Below are 16238 nucleotides of genomic sequence, written 5' to 3' on the forward strand. Positions count from 1 at the left end.
GAACAGGAAACTTTAAAAGAAAACAGACACTCATAGCAGCTTCCTGTTGTCATGGAAACTGTAAACAATATCACATATCAGATGGGGCTGGACGGAGTGAATCAAATCCTTGTCACTTACCCTGAAGTGAATATAAGCAGAAGAAAAACCCCACAGAAAATATTTGTCAAGAGGTGTTATAGAGGCTGCTGCCGGGGCATCAAGACAGCAACTTCAAACTACACATCAATACCTATAGTTCTAGCAAGTCAAACACATTCAGAAAGAAAAATCTGAAAGAGATGTCGATAAAGCAAATATGGATTTTCAACCTCAGTGTCCATCAAACCCTACAAAAATCCCATAGTCTCACCATGCGTAATATTTACATAATCCCAGGTCATGCAGCCCATTTCCACAACGATTGTGTTTATTTGGCCTGCACCAGCATAGTGCAAAACTAGCTTCTGTACTCCGAGGTGTCTTACATAATGGGAACCAACTTTATCGAGGACGCAGATAAAAGCCATGCTGTCGAACTAGTGAAGGGGCCATTCCTCATCTTTCTATTGTACATTGTCACTTCCTCCTTCCTTGGACTTTATTTGTTTTTCTTTCTCTACATTTTCTATCTTAACCATCCCCCCACTTCCATTTCTAACACTGGGCTTTCCACAGGCATTTATTACAAACTCACCAACCCCTACAACAACCTGGGATTATGCTTCCTCCTAGAAAACCTCCAATCACTTTCTCCTAGCTTCTCAGTCATCATCACACCTGCACTCATGTCTCCATTTTCCATTCCAGACCTTCTGGCGTGCTCCCCATCCCCAACCCACACTACACCACCTCAACCAAGGATTCCCCTCAAGCAATGGTTGGCAGCATCCCATGGACAAAAGTGCTCCTTTTCCCATCTCCCCACTCTCACCACCCCTATCTTTCCCCTCAACAATAACAGGATCCCCATGCCTTCACCTTGCATCCTACCAGCAGTCACGATCACAAGATTTTCCACCATTTTCAACAGCTACATGATCTGACCAATACATACGTCATTCCTTCTCCTGGAGGAGTAGTACCCGCAGTGATGTACAAACCAAACTTTTGCTACCTCACCCCAACTTCCTCTGGCCTTATGCAACCACACAAGAAGCAGTGTCTATCCACTCACTTTCCCCAACGTCCAGGGTCTTAAATGTTTCTCCCACGAGGAGAGGGGTTTACTTGCACCTCTAATCTTGTAGCTGGTGTCACTACACAAAGTGAGCTCTCCTCTACATTGAGATTGTATGCCCAACATACAGTGTCTTCATCCACCATTTCCATTCTGTGTGAAAATATGACATTGAGTAATAAAAATTATATTTAATATTTATGACTCAAGCATATGAAAAATATTGCAGCTAATTTCAGCCTTATAGAAGGTCAGGGCAATATTCATTCCGTGGATGCGACTGGAAAACGTCCAACACAGCTTTCTGGGTTAAGGAGAACGGCTAATCCTGATCGCAGACGGTAAGAAAAGACATCTTTCTGTCACATCTTTCATGACCTCAGATGCCCTGAAGCACTTTACAGCCAATGAAACACTTTTAAAGTTTTGTCACTACAGCAGTAAAAAGAAAGGCTTCAGATAATTTTACATATAGCAAGGTCACAGCTATGTGATAGCCATCAGATCGGTTTTAGGTATCAGTGGATATCTAACGCACGCCGACGTCACCACGCGTCATTTTACACGTAGGCAAGTGGGCCCTGCCCCCACTCGCCGACCAGAAAATTAATTTGACTTTGGCACAGATCTAAATCATTGTTGGAATTCAGATTTTGAAATTCCCATTTTCACAGCAATACTCCTGAACTGATCTCGTTCATTATCTGCTTTGATGCCTGTCCTTATGGTGTCAGCCATGGTTCAGTGGGTAACACCATACTCTCTGAATCAGGAGGCCCCAGGTTCAAGTCCCACTCCAGAGACTTGAACCGAAAAATCAAGGGCTGAGACTCCAGTGCAGTACTGGATGAGTGAGTGCTATTCCACAAGGGCTGAGACTCCAGTGCAGTACTGGATGAGTGAGTGCTATTCCACAAGGGCTGAGACTCCAGTGCAGTACTGGATGAGTGAGTGCTATTCCACAAGGGCTGAGACTCCAGTGCCGTACTGGATGAGTGAGTGCTATTCCACAAGGGCTGAGACTCCAGTGCAGTACTGGATGAGTGAGTGCTATTCCACAAGGGCTGAGACTGCAGTGCAGTACTGGATGAGTGCTATTCCACAAGGGCTGAGACTCCAGTGCAGTACTGGATGAGTGAGTGCTATTCCACAAGGGCTGAGACTCCAATGCAGTACTGGATGAGTGCTATTCCACAAGGGCTGAGACTCCAGTGCAGTACTGGATGAGTGCTATTCCACAAGAGATGCCATTTATTTTGGATGAGCTGTAAATGGAGTCTGACCTCTTGAAGAAGAGGAGTTCACCAAGGTGTCCTGGACAATTATTTATTCCTTAACCACCATCAGTAAAACAGATAGATGTTTGTTAGATATATAAAGGGTAAGAGAGAGGCAAAAGTGGACATTGGGCCGCTGGAAAATGACGCTGGAGAAGTAGTAGTGGGGAACAAAGAAATGGCGGAGGAACTGAATAGGTACTTTGCGTCAGTCTTCACAGTGGAAGACACGAGTGACATCCCCAAAGTTCAAGAGAGTCAGGGGGCAGAGGTGAGTATGGTGGCCATTAACAAGAAGGTGCTAGGAAAACTGAAAGGTCTGAAGGTGGATAAATCACCTGGACCAGATGGATTACACCCCAGAGTTCTGAAGCAGATAGCTGAAGAGATAGTGGAGGCGTTAGTGGTGATCTTTCAGGAATCACTGGAGTCAGGGGGCTCCCAGAGGACTGGAAAATCTCTAATGTAACCCCCCTGTTTAAGAAGGAAGTGAGGCAAAAGATGGGAATTACAGGCCGATTAGCCTGACCTCGGTCGTTGGTAAGATTTTAGAGTCCATTATTAAGGATGAGATTTCAGAATACTTGGAAGTGCATGGTAAAATAGGGCAAAGTCAGCATGGTTTCATCAAGGGGAGGTCATGCCTGACAAATCTGTTAGAATTCTTTGAGGAGGTAACGAGTAGGTTAGACAAAGGAGAGCCAATGGATGTTATCTACTTGGACTTCCAGAAGGCCTTTGACAAGGTGCCGCACAGGAGGCTGCTCAGTAAGATAAGAGCCCATGGTGTTAGAAGCAAGGTACTAGCATGGATAGAAGATTGGCTGTCTGGCAGGAGGCAGAGAGTGGGGGTAAGGGGGTCCTTCTCAGGATGGCGGCCGGTGAATAGTGGAGTTCCGCAGGGGTCAGTGTTGGGACCACAACTTTTCACTTTATACATTAATGATCTAGATGAAGGAACTGAGGGCATTCTGGCTAAGTTTGCAGATGATACAAAGATAGGTGGAGGGACAGGTAATATTGAGGAGGCGGGGAGGCTGCAGAAGGATTTGGACAGGTTAGGAGAATGGTCAAAGAAGTGGCAGGTGGAATACAACGTGGGGAAGTGTGAGGTCATGCACTTTGGTAGGAAGAATAGAGGCATAGACTATTTTCTAAATGGGGAGAGAATTCAGAAATCTGGAGTGCAAAGGGACTTGGGAGTCCTAGTCCAGGATTCTCTTAAAGTTAACTTGCAGGTTGAGTTGGTAGTTAGGAAGGCAAATGCAATGTTGGCATTTATTTCGAGACGACTAGAATATAAAAGCAAGGATGCGCTGCTGAGGCTTTATAAGGCTCTGGTCAGACCACATTTAGAATATTGTGAGCAATTTTGGGCCCCGTTTCTCAGGAAGTATGTGCTGGCCCTGGAGAGGGTCCAGATGAGGTTCACGAGAATGATCCCAGGAATGAAAGACTTAACATATGAGAAACGTTTGAGGACTCTGGGTCTATACTCGATGGAGTTTAGAAGGATGAGGGGGGATCCGATTGAAACTTACAGAATACTGAAAGGCCTGGATAGAGTGGACGTGGGGAAGATGTTTCCATTAGTAGGAGAGACTAGGACCCGAGGGCACAGCCTCAGAATAAAGGGAAGACCTTTTAGAACAGAGATGAGGAGAAACCTCTTGAGTCAGAGAGTGGTGAATCTATGGAATTCATTGCCACAGAAGGCTGTGGAGGCCAAGTCATTGAGTGTATTTAAGACCGAGATAGATAGGTTCTTGATTGGTATGGGGATCAAAGGTTACGGGGAGAAGGCAGGAGAATGGGTTTGAGAAACTTATCAGCCATGATTGAATAGCGGAGCAGACTCGATGGGCCGCTTGGCCTAATTTCTGATTCTATGTCTTATGGTCTTATGTCAGAATAGATATCAGATATCAGAACTAACTAGTTTGCAATTACATAGAAATGTTCACATTATTTTGACATCTCAAAGCACTTCAGAGTCAACAAGTTACTTCTGAAAGCACACAGTCACTTGTTTTGGGCAATGTAGCAGCCAATTTGCACACAGTAAGCTCCCACAAACAGCAAGGAGATGAGCAAGGCCTCAATCTAATATTTTAAGCATAAGACAGCACCACCAACAGTGCAATACTCACTCAGTGCTGCACTGGATTATCTGTCTACATTAAGTGCTCAAGTCCCAGGGTGAGGGTTCAAATCCACAGCCTTCTGACTCAAGTGGCAAAAGTGCTACCTCTGAGTCAAGCTAAAACTTGGGGCAGAGATTTCCCTCCATCAGGGAGGTTTTGCGGGGGCGGGCATGAACCCGACTGGCACCCCCAATCAGGGACGCGCTGCCATTTTACATAGGTGGGCCAATTAAGGCCCACCCAGCATGACGCACGCCCAGAAGCGCTGAGCGTTCCCTGAGTCGGGGCCTGCGCGTGAAAGAGCGCAGAAATCTCCCTGAGGCACAGAGGTGCCTCAGGGAGATTAGTTTAAGGTTTAAAAAGTTAAATGAAGAAAAGAAAATATTTTAAGACATGTCCCCTCATGTGAGTGTCACATGATCTGGGACATGTCAATGCATTTTTTCAAAGTTTTTTTATTAATTAATAAACCCTTCATGAAACCTCATCCCACCCGTGGATGAGGTTTCATGAAAAATGTGAAGGCCGCCTGGGCTCTTCGCCTGCCCGCTAACCTTAAGGTTGGACGGGCAGTATGTTTAACAACTTTAATTACTTTGTTAATGGCCTTAATAGGTCTTTGACAGTTCGGCGGGTGCACAGACCAGGCAGCTGCGCACCCACTGAACTGAAAATCTAAATGCCACACAGTGACGTCGGGATGCACATCCAATGCCACCACGCGTCATTTTACCCGTCGGCGAGCAGGCCCCGCCCTCCCGCTCACCGATCAGAAAATTCTTCCCTTAAACTTGGATCATTTGAATCAAAGCGCTTTGAATAAGAGACACGGTATTGGGGTCATGATTATTAGCAATCCCTCCAAATGCTGCCACTCTGTCAGACTTTGTGACAGGGAATTCAGTCACTGCAGAGTTCCAAGATCCTGCTCATTTTATTTAAGATATCAAGTGCAGAATTGGACTCCTCAACTAGAGGTTGTTGCACTTTTTAATTGAAATTGTACAGGGAGTGCTGTTTGATGAAAACAGATTGAACAAAAACACAAGAGAAACATCCACTAATTACTGATGTGCTACCGAATCTGCCAAATCAGATGTGTAATCCTCAGCCCAGCCCCAGGCCTCTGTCAGTCCATCTCCTAGCAACAAGGCAAGTTATTTACAGCATGGTATAGATAGCAGGCTAATATTCCTCAGAGTTCAAGTCCATGCCAAAGGCACAGGATTGGCACTGGCATTTCCACACTGCCACAAGTTCCACAGTACTTGCCCCGCATTGCTAATTAGTAGATTTGTAAAATAATACCTCCAGGTCTTTTTTGTAATTTTTCATTTTTGGGGCAAGGGCAATGCTGGCAAGCATGGCATTTATTACCCATCCCAATTGCCCTGAAGACTGAAAATAGTCAAAAGCCATTGGTGTGGGACTGGGCTCATATATTGGCCAGACTGGGTAAGGATGGCAAGTTTCCTTCCCTAAAGGACATTAGTGAACCAGACACTCTCACATTCACTTTTACTGAAGCCAGCATGTTTTGTATTATTATTCTGAAAATTAATTTACATAGATTCTCAAATATGGAGTTAGCTTGCAGATCAGCTATGATCTCAACAGGTTTGATTGGGTTAAATGGCCTACTCCTGTTCCTATATTCCCAAACTCGCATTCTCTGGATTACTAGTCAAGGCCTATGGTGCACTAGTCCAGTAATACAGCCACTACACCACACCCATGTAATATTTTAAACCACACTGCATGTCTCCACAGCATTACTCAACCATATACAATGCTAGAAGGGATTAAAATTTTCTGAAACCAACTGAAAATTACCCAACACTAAATATCCAACCAGACATAGATTAATGAAGAAAATGTTGGTAAAGAGCTTCCTCAGCCAACATGTATACCCTTCCTCTCCAAGGAGGCACATACCTGCCTGCTTCCCCCCCAACCCCCTACTCTGTTCAGAAACACAAACTGTCAAAACAAGGTCCCCTAAGTGATACAATGGCAGTCAGAATACCATTGCAAACAACTCCAGGGCAGATTGAAATATGCTTTGCATTCAATCTCAGAAGGTTGGCATCACTGGCAAAGCTGGCATTTATTGTTCATCCCTCAATGCCTTGGGAAGGTGATGGTGGGCCTGCTGGTTTATCACGGTGGTAGTCTTTGGCCACCCACAAGGTTACACTGGGCACTAGTTTTTCTTTTTAAACAATCCAAAACTTCAAAACTGGTTTGCTGGCAGAGTGTTCATCATCACCACATTTCTGAGAGGCAGTCTAATGGTCATTGCACTGGACTAACAATCCCAAGATGATGAGTTCAAACCAAGATAAGTTGGACATTTAATGGACTGGCACCAACATAAACTCTGTAACTGATCCATAGTCCCCTTCAGGGGAAGAGAATTAGTTGCTCCCATCCCAGCCTGATCGACACAAGACCAGAGTCTCACATTGACTCTACTGATGGGTGATAAGTTCAGCTTTGCCCACATCTCAGGGACATATTTTAAAAAGCGACAATATTGCTGAAAGAAAAAAAAATACTGTTGAAGCTTTTTGTCCTGCAAGAACGCCAAATCTCATGCATCTGTCCTGATGAGTGCAAGACGAAGAGCTTCAACAGTTTGTCTCCTTCTTCAGTAACCCCCAAATTCTGTACTACCAAACAACTAAAAAAACTTGAGATTCTCAATATATCATTATGCAGGAAAAAGGAAACAAGGAACAAGTCCTCAAACAGGTATTGTAAATGCTGAGAGAGTTCACAAATCTTAGGTAGACTAGTCAGATAAAAATTAGTGACAATTCATTCACATGACCTCCACAAGGAGTGTGCCTTTGGTTAATGGTAGCAGAAGGTTGAGTTAAAATAGCTCTAAAAGCCAGGCTCGAGAATACACAGCCACCAAATTTCACCATGAACAAATCTGGAATAAGCAACAATTCCTTGGGAATAAAGCATGGGCTAGCATGGCACAGTACAACCTAACCTTTAGAACCAGTGCCATGAGAAGCTCTACTCAGACTGGCAGGCAGCATAAATAATGGGAAACTCTAGCTCACACACAGTGCAACTTGGAGGCCCTGAGGTTTGGACTTTGTTTGGTTAAGAAGCCAGGTGACCAGCCAACGCCCATCATGCAGGACATGCCAAGCTTGAAGGGAGCAGGAAAGATAGGAAGAGGGTCATATGGGTGACCACGATCTTGTGCTTTAAAAAGCTGTAGATTGCAGGGAGAAGGAACGATTGCCTGTATGATTAATACAATACCGAGAGAGTTATGGACCATTTTACTGTGAGTCGTATTTCAATTGGCACCACCCCACTCTGTCTCAGAGTCTGAAGGTCAAGGGTTTGAGTTTGAGGGACTGCTTTCAATTAAGGCATTAAATCACAGACCCGTCTACCCTTTCAGCTGGATTTAAAAGATCCCAAAGCATGAGTAGAAGAGCAGGGGGTTTCTCTGGGTCCTGGCTAGCATTTACCACCACCCACCCTCCTTCAGCATCAGCAGAGACAGATTAACTATCATTTATCTAATGGTGGCACTCTGCTGTTGGCAAGCAGTAAATTAGCTGTTATACATTACAAGAACAACTGCATTTTAAAAGGCTGTAAAGTGCTTTGGGATGTTTTGAGATTGTGAAAGGCGTTACGTAAATGCAAGTCCTTTCTTCCTTCCATGAATATGCAGTTGGATGGATGCCCATCCCTTGACAGGAATTTCCACGAGTTGAATAATCACCTTGGCTGAGCCAATGAACTGGACTGGATAGGATCTTACAGCACGTCCAAGTAGTATCATTACTGTTTCCAAGGCAACTCACTCCAAAGTCTGATGGTGAATCACTGACCGGAGGGAGGAGCATTTGCTGCACTCACATCAGGATTTTTATTTAAAACTACCCCTTTCCCAATTTTCAACTCAGATTGGAGACACCAAGACGTCTTTGGGAACTGGGTATCAACCCTGTGGTAACTGGCCCCAGGAAATATTCTCTCTGCTCACACATGAGGAATGAGCGTGTAGCAGGGTATTCGACTGTGACACCATCACAGCAGAGCCCAAGAGACTCACAGATACACATGCAAGGGTCAGTGGGTTGTCATCAGCAGCAGGAACATTAGCTGTTCTCCCCACTTGTCACACCACGTCCCGTAGCCCACAGATGCCCCTGCTGCAGCATCTGGACCTTGGTCCCAGCCAAACCAGGAATTGAGCTGGGGTTTTCCTGACAATTATGGCTCAGCACTCCGCAGCCAGGGCACTAAACGTCAGAAGCTCTGTAATGTAACAGTCAGAACCATTGGGAGCAACTCCGAATGGATTCTCCGCCTCTGAGAAATAGCACAATATAAAAGGAAAGGAAGATGGATTAGACAAACACACAAGAGACTCCACAGAATTCAGTCTGTACATTCCTTCTGCCTGAATATCTAATGCAATGTGAAAGGTTCAGTTTAGTGTGAATTCATCCGAACTTTCACTCAAAAACAAGGGATTATCCGGCTCCTTTGGGAATGGGAAGGCAGTGCTGTGTACTCAGTGCTAATAAAACTGAGCAACTATTTCTCATCAAAATTAAGAACAGAGAGTGATAGAGAGAGAGAGAGAGAGAGAGAGAGAGAGAAAGAGAGGGGTGGGAAAAAATGAGCAAACATATCTGTGAATGGTATTGCTGAGATAAGGGGTATGTTCGAATAGATAGGAAAAAACAATTCTTCTGCTGGAAGAGTACAGAATGAAGGGGCACAACCTTAAAATTAGAGCCAGGTCATTCAGAGGTGATGTCAGGAAGTACTTCTTCACACAAAGGGTAGTGGAAATCTGGAACTCCCTCTTCCCGAGATCTATGATGTTAGGTTACTTGAAAATTCCAAAATTGAGATTGATCGATTTTAGTTAGGCAAATGTATTAAGGGGTATAGAACCATGGTGGACCAACAGAGCTAAGATACAGAGCTGCCATTATCTAACTGAATAATAGACTCGATGGTTATTTCTGTCCCCAGGGCCTCAGCTTGTCCCCTGATTCAGCTACAACTCAATCGTAAGGCCATGTTTTGTATTTGCTAACAGCTGTAAATGTGTCAACCATGACTGAGGGAGTAGCATTCTCACCTCTGAGTCAGAAAGTTGAGAGTTAGAGGCCCATTCCAGGGACTAAAGCACATTATCCAAGCTGGCACTCCATCGCAATACAGAGGAAGTGCTACATTGTTGGAGGTGCCACCTTTTGGATTAAACTGAAGCCCCATCTTACTTTTTTTTCTCATTCTAGGAATGTGGTCAGCATTTATTGCCCATCCACAAAATAAGCAGGTGGTGCTGAGGTCTTGCAGGGGTGTAAAAGATCCCGTGACATTATTCAAAGATCAGAGTTCTCCCCAATGTCCTAACCAATGTTTATCCATCAACCATCATCACTAAAACAGACTGTCTGGTCATTATCACATTGCTGTTTGTGGTATCTTACTATGTGCAAACAGGCTGCTGCATTCCTTACATTACAACAGAGCCTGCACAAAAAAAACCTCACTGGCTGCAGACTACTTTGGACAGCTTGAAAGGCGCTAAATAAATGCAATATAGAGCCATTAAAACAAATGTTTTTCTCCCTTACCCAAGGGGACGCTGGATCAGAGCTGGGTGAATCTGCTGGACGCCCAAAGCAAATCCTGAAAACAAAATAGATCAGATGTGAATAAAACTTGCAGGAGAGAACAATGCAATACAGTGAGACAGAGCCAGACACATATTTGTGGGGGTGGGAGGGGAGGGGTTGCACAATGGAGGGGTGTTATGGAATAAAGCTCTTCCTACTCTGGCCCCAATCTTGATTTTTTTTTCATGGGATGTGGGCTTCGCTGGCTAGACCAGCATTTATTGTCCATCCCTAATTGCCCTTGAGAAGGTGGTGGTGAGCTGCCTTCTTGAACCACTGCAGTCCATGTGGTGTAGGTACACCCACAGTGCTGTTAGGGAGGGAGTTCCAGGATTTTGACCCAGCGACAATGAAGGAACGGTGATATATTTCCAAGTCAGGATGGTGAGTGATTTGGAGGGGAACTTGCAAGTGGTGGTCTTCCCTTCTATCTGTTGCCCTTGTCCTTCTAGATGGCAGTGGGAATGGGTTTGAAAGGTACTAAGGTGCACTGGTGACTTCCTGCAGTGCATCTTGTAGATGGTACACACTGCTGCTACTGTGCGTCAGTGGTGGGGGGAGTGAATGTTTGTGGATGGGGTGCCAATCAAATGGGCAGCTTTGTCCTGGATGGTGTCAGGCTTCTTGAGTGTTGTGGGAGCTGCACTCATCCAGGCAAGTGAGCAGTATTCCATCACACTCCCGACTTGTGCCTTGTAGATGGTGGACATGCTTTGGGGAGTCAGGAGGTGAGTTACTCACTGCAGGACTCCTAGCCTCTGACCTGCTCTTGTAGCCACAGTATTTATATGGCTGGTCCAGTTCAGTTTCTGAGCAATGGTAACCCTCAGGATGTTGATATGGCTAGCCCAGTTCAGTTGTTGGTCAGTGGTAACTACCGGTATATTAATGGTGGGGGATTCAGTAATGGTAATGCCATTGAACGTCAAGGGGAGATGGTTGGATTCTCTCTTTTTGGAGATGATCATTGCCTGACACTTGTGTGGCGTGAATATCACTTGCTGCTTATCACCCCAAACTTGAATGTAGCCCACATCTGGCTGTATATGAGAATGGACTGCTTGCATTTGAGGAGTCGCAAATGATACTGAGCTTTGTGCAATCATTAGTGAACATCCCCAATTCTGGCCTTATGATAGAAGGAAGGTCATTGATGAAGCAGCTGAAGATGGTTGGGCCGAGGACACTATCCTGAGGAACTCCTGCAGTGATGTCCTGGAACTGGGATGATTGACCTCCAACAACCACAACCATCTTCCTTTGTGCTAGGTATGAATCCAACCAGCAGAGAGTTTTCCCCGATTCCCATTGACTCCAGTTTTGCTAGGGCTTCTTAATGCCACACTCGGTCAAATACTGTCTTGAAATCAAAGGCAGTCACTCTCACCTCACCTCTGGACTTCAGCTCTTTTGTGCATGTTTGGACCAAGGCTATATGGGGTCAGGAGCTGAATGGCCCTGATGGAATCCAAACTGAGTGTCAGTGAGCAGGTTATTGCTAAGCAAATGCCGCTTGATAGCACTATTAACAACACCTTCCATCACTTTGCTGCTGCAAGTCCCAGTGTTAATGCCCCTCCAAACACCTTGTCCCACACCAGCTATCCTTGATGCCTCTCTGAGCTGGGTTTGAGATAGCCTTTTGTCAGGGATCTGCAGCCATAGGACACTGTGGCAAAAATGCCTCAGGGCTCCCACACACATAACACTTAAAACCAGCAGATAGGGAGGATACCATCTCCACCAGTCTGACTTGCATTCAGGCCCTAGAGATGAATGGAGAAGATGTCAACTGACTGACCTGCACGGGTAGGATTGTTCAACTCTGATTGGGGTGTAAAGCAGACAGCAGATCTGAGGTCACTCATTATACAATGGTGCTAAAGGTAAACATTTCCGGCTTCACACAAAATTGCATGTTCTCATGACCCAGGTATCTACGGAATTCATTCAACCTGTGACCTGCTCCATAAAGAGGTGCTCCCTGGGAGGAGTCTAGATTCCTTTAGCCAAGAGAACAGTCTGACAACTATCAAGAAAGTTCACTGGGCGGGGAGTAGGACTGGTGAAAAAGGTTCAGCCAGTTAGGTAAGGGAGTCTCATTGTATACAACATATCTCAGACTCAGGGATGCACAAGATGAGTTCTTGTATTCAATGTTCAGGAGGGCAGCTGCTCTGTACAGAGGCTGGTTACTCACCAGTTTGTATGGCTCTTGGTTTTGCTCCCAGGTAGGCTAGATTGACATTGGCTTTTCTGCCGTCGATGATGGGATTGGGATCTTTACATGCTCGGTCTGCTGAGACCCTGTCTGCCATGGTGACCTGCGACAAATAAATAAATAAACAAACAAAACTGTTAGTCATTAAACCAAACCAGTGCGCGCAGCTCCCTTGGTAGATCAGCTGGTAAAGGTATTAGGAAATTGAGCCATGCCGATCCAGGAAGGCCTGGGCTGGATTGTTGACCGTAGCTGATCCAGGCCCAGCAGGAGTGTGTTAACTAGCCTTACAAATCTTGGGCTAGAGCAGAGACGTCAGCAACACCAGTCCGCCAAGGCTCTTGACGCAAGCTCACACAGAAATAAACCATTCTTTGTGCAGTGCAGAGGATGACACTTCAGCCTCCAATGAACTATGTCCCAACACTAGGATAGTGTGGGGACAGAATGAACCTGGACCATCGCATTTATAGAGTGAGTCTTTAATACCAACAGCCTCCAGTTCTTTATATAGAGTCTTTCACAAACTCAGGTTGTCTCAAAGCGCGTCAACAGCCAATTTGTTTTTTTTAGGCAAACGTGGCAGCAAAATTCTGCGAACAGCACTGAGACAAAAGAGAGGATAATCTGATATAGTGATATTGGCAGAGGGATAAATAGCGGACAGCACAGCCCATTGTGCTGTGGGATCTCTTACACCCACCCAGGAGGGCAGATGTGGCCTCGGTTTAACAACTCCCTCAATACTGCAGTGAAGTGTCAACCTCTGGTGTGGGGCTTGATCCTGTGAACTTCCAATTCAAAATTGACAGCGCTACCCCTGAGCTAAACACTCAAATTATATGAATTTTCAAAAAGCATTTGATAAGGTTTCACATAACAGACTTATGGCAAAGATAATGGCAACTGGAATTAAGAGGAATGTGGCCACATGATAAGAGAGGTGGGTGAAGCACAGAGTGAAATGTGGAGGTATAAAAAAAATTAACTCGCATTTATATAGAGCCTTTCATGACCTCAGTACTTCCCAAGGCACTTTACAGCCAAGTATAGTCATTTTTGTAAGAAACACAGCAGCCAATTTGTGCACAGCAAGACCCCACAAACAGCAATGTTATAATGACAAGGTAATCTGTTTTAGTGGTTTGGTTGTGTTGCAAATATCTTGTTCATAATTCTTTTTTAGAATGTTAACTTTTAGTTTTAGGAATTAAAGTTTTAGCTGTAGAAAATGGGGGCATCTGGTTAAGAAACTGATAAGCAACTCTGATCTAAATGCAACTCAAACAAGCCTGGGTTTATTACACTTGTGTTTATACGAACATCTGAATTAGGAGCAGGAGAAGGCCATGCAGCCCCTTGAGCTTGTTCCGCCATTCAATAAGATCATGGCTGGTCTGAATGTAACTTCAACCCCACATTCCTGCCTCAGAGAAAAAAAACTTCTCCTCATCTCTGTCTTAAATGAGCAACCCCTTATTTTTAAATAGTGACCCCTAGTTCTAGGTTCTCTCACAAGAGAAAACATCCTCTCCACATCCACCCTGTCAAGACTCCACAGGATCTTAAAGGTTTCAATTATGTCACCCCATACTCTACTAAATTCCAGTGGATTCAAGCCTAGCCTGTCCAGCCTTTCCTCATAAGACAACCCGTCTATTCCAGGTATTAGTCTAGTAAACCTTCTCTGAACTGCTTCTAAACATTTATATCCTTCCTTAAATACTCCAGATGTGGTCTCACTAGTGCCCTGTACAACTGAAGCATAATCCCTCTACCTTTGTAATCAGCTCCCCTCACCATAAATGAAAACATTCTATTAACTTTCCTAATTACCTGCTGTACCTGCATACTAGCCTTTTGTGATTCATGCAGTGGGACACCCAGATCCCTCTGAATCTCAGAGCTCTGCAATCTCTCACCATTTAGATAATAAGCTTCTTTTTTATTCTTACAGTCAAAATGAATGATTTCACATTTGCCCACATTACACTCCATTTGCCAGGTCTTTGCCCACTCACTTAACCTATCTATGTCACCTTGTAGCCTCCTTCCATCCTCTTCACAACTTACTTTCCTACCTATCTTTATGCCATCACCAAATTTAGCCACCATTCCTTTGGTCCCTTCATACAAGTCATTTATGTAAATTATAAAAAGTTGTGGCCCCAGCACTGATCCCTGTGGCACACCACTCCTCATATTCTGCCAACTAGAAAAAGACCTATTTATGCTAACCCTCTGCTTCCTGTTAACCAGCCAATCTTCTATCCATGTCAATATGTTACCCCCTACATCATGAGCTTTTATTTTCTGCAATAGTCTTTGATGTGGCAATTTATCAAATGCCTTCTGGAAATCTAAGTACACTACATCCCCCTTTATCCATAGCACATGTGACTCCTTCAAAGAACTCTAATAAGTTGGTTAAACATGATTTCCCTTTTACAAAACCATGTTGACTCTGCCTGATTGCCTTGAACTTTCTAAGTGCCCTGCTATAGCATCTTTAATAATAGCTTCCAACGTTTTCCCTATGACAGATGTTAACTGGCCTGTAGTTTCCTGCTTTCTGTCTCCCTCCCTTTTTGAATAAAGGAGTTACATTCGTTATTTTCCAATCTAATAGAACTTTCCCCGAATCTAGGGAATTTTGGAAAATTAAAACCAATGTATCAACTATATCACTATCCACTTCTTTCAAGACCTTAGGGTGAAATCCATCCAGACCTGGGGGTTTGTCAGCCCACAGCCCCAACAATTTGCTCAATACCACTTCCCTGGTGATTGTAATTTTCCCGAGTTCCTCCCTCTCTTCCATTTCCTGATTTACAGCTATTTCTGGGATGTTACTTGTGTCCTCTATAGTGAAGACTGAAGCAAAATACCTGCTTAATTCATGTGCCATCTCCCTACTTTCCATTATCAATTCCTCAGATGCACACTATAGGACCAACGCTCACTTTGTTAACCCTTTTCTTATTTAAACATCTATAAAAACTCTTATTATCCGTCTTTATATTACTAGCTAGCTTTTTCTAATTTTTCTCTCCTTATTAATCTTTTTGGCATTTTTTGCTGTTCTTTATATTCTTTCTAATCTTCTGACCTGCCACCTGTCTTTGCATAATTATATGCTTTTTCCTTGAGTTGATACTGTCTTTAACTTTTTTAGTTAATCACGGATGGTGGGCCCTCACCTTGGAATTTTTCTTTCTTACTGGAATGTATCTATTCTGTGTAATCTGAAATAACCCTTTAAATGTTTGCCACTGAACCTTTATTGACATATCCCTTAACCTCATTTGCCATTTCACTTTAACCAACTCTGCTTTCATGCCCTCATAATTGGCCTTATTTAAAGTTAAAATGATAGTCTTGGACGCACTCTTTTCTCCCTCAAAATGAATGTTAAATTCAGTCATATTATGATCGCTGCTACCTAGGGGTGCCTTCACTATGAGATTATCAATTAATCCTATCTCGTTGCACAATATCAGGTCTAGTATAGCCTGCTCTCTGGCTGGCTCCAGACTGTGCTGTTCAAAGAAAATATTCTGAAAACATTTTATGAACATCTCATCTACGCTTCCTTTGCCCATCTGATTTTTCCAGTCTATATGTAGATTAAAATCCCCCATGATTATTGTTGTACCTTTCTGGCAAGGTCCCATTATCTCTTCTTTTATACTCTGTCCTAGCATGTTGATACAGTTAGGAGGCCTGTACATCACTCCCACAAGTGACTTGTTACCT

At 44.1% G+C, this 16238-nt stretch overlaps 1 protein-coding gene across 2 annotated transcripts in view; it reads right to left on the minus strand.

The window, feature by feature from the left end:
* LOC144688667 (RNA-binding protein 38-like) overlaps window positions 1–16238 on the minus strand; it is a 49066-nt gene that overhangs the window by 26272 nt on the left and 6556 nt on the right. For both annotated transcript variants that reach the window (XM_078555491.1, XM_078555492.1), the window contains exons 2-3: window positions 12462–12585; window positions 10220–10274 (exon numbers count right to left, since the gene is read on the minus strand). In XM_078555491.1, coding sequence (XP_078411617.1) covers window positions 10220–10274; window positions 12462–12585 — 179 coding nt within the window. The remainder of the gene's footprint in view (window positions 1–10219; window positions 10275–12461; window positions 12586–16238) is intronic.

The sequence above is a fragment of the Cetorhinus maximus genome, chromosome 13, assembly GCF_964194155.1.
Source record: "Cetorhinus maximus chromosome 13, sCetMax3.hap1.1, whole genome shotgun sequence".
In the NCBI taxonomy this organism is placed as follows: domain Eukaryota; kingdom Metazoa; phylum Chordata; class Chondrichthyes; order Lamniformes; family Cetorhinidae; genus Cetorhinus; species Cetorhinus maximus.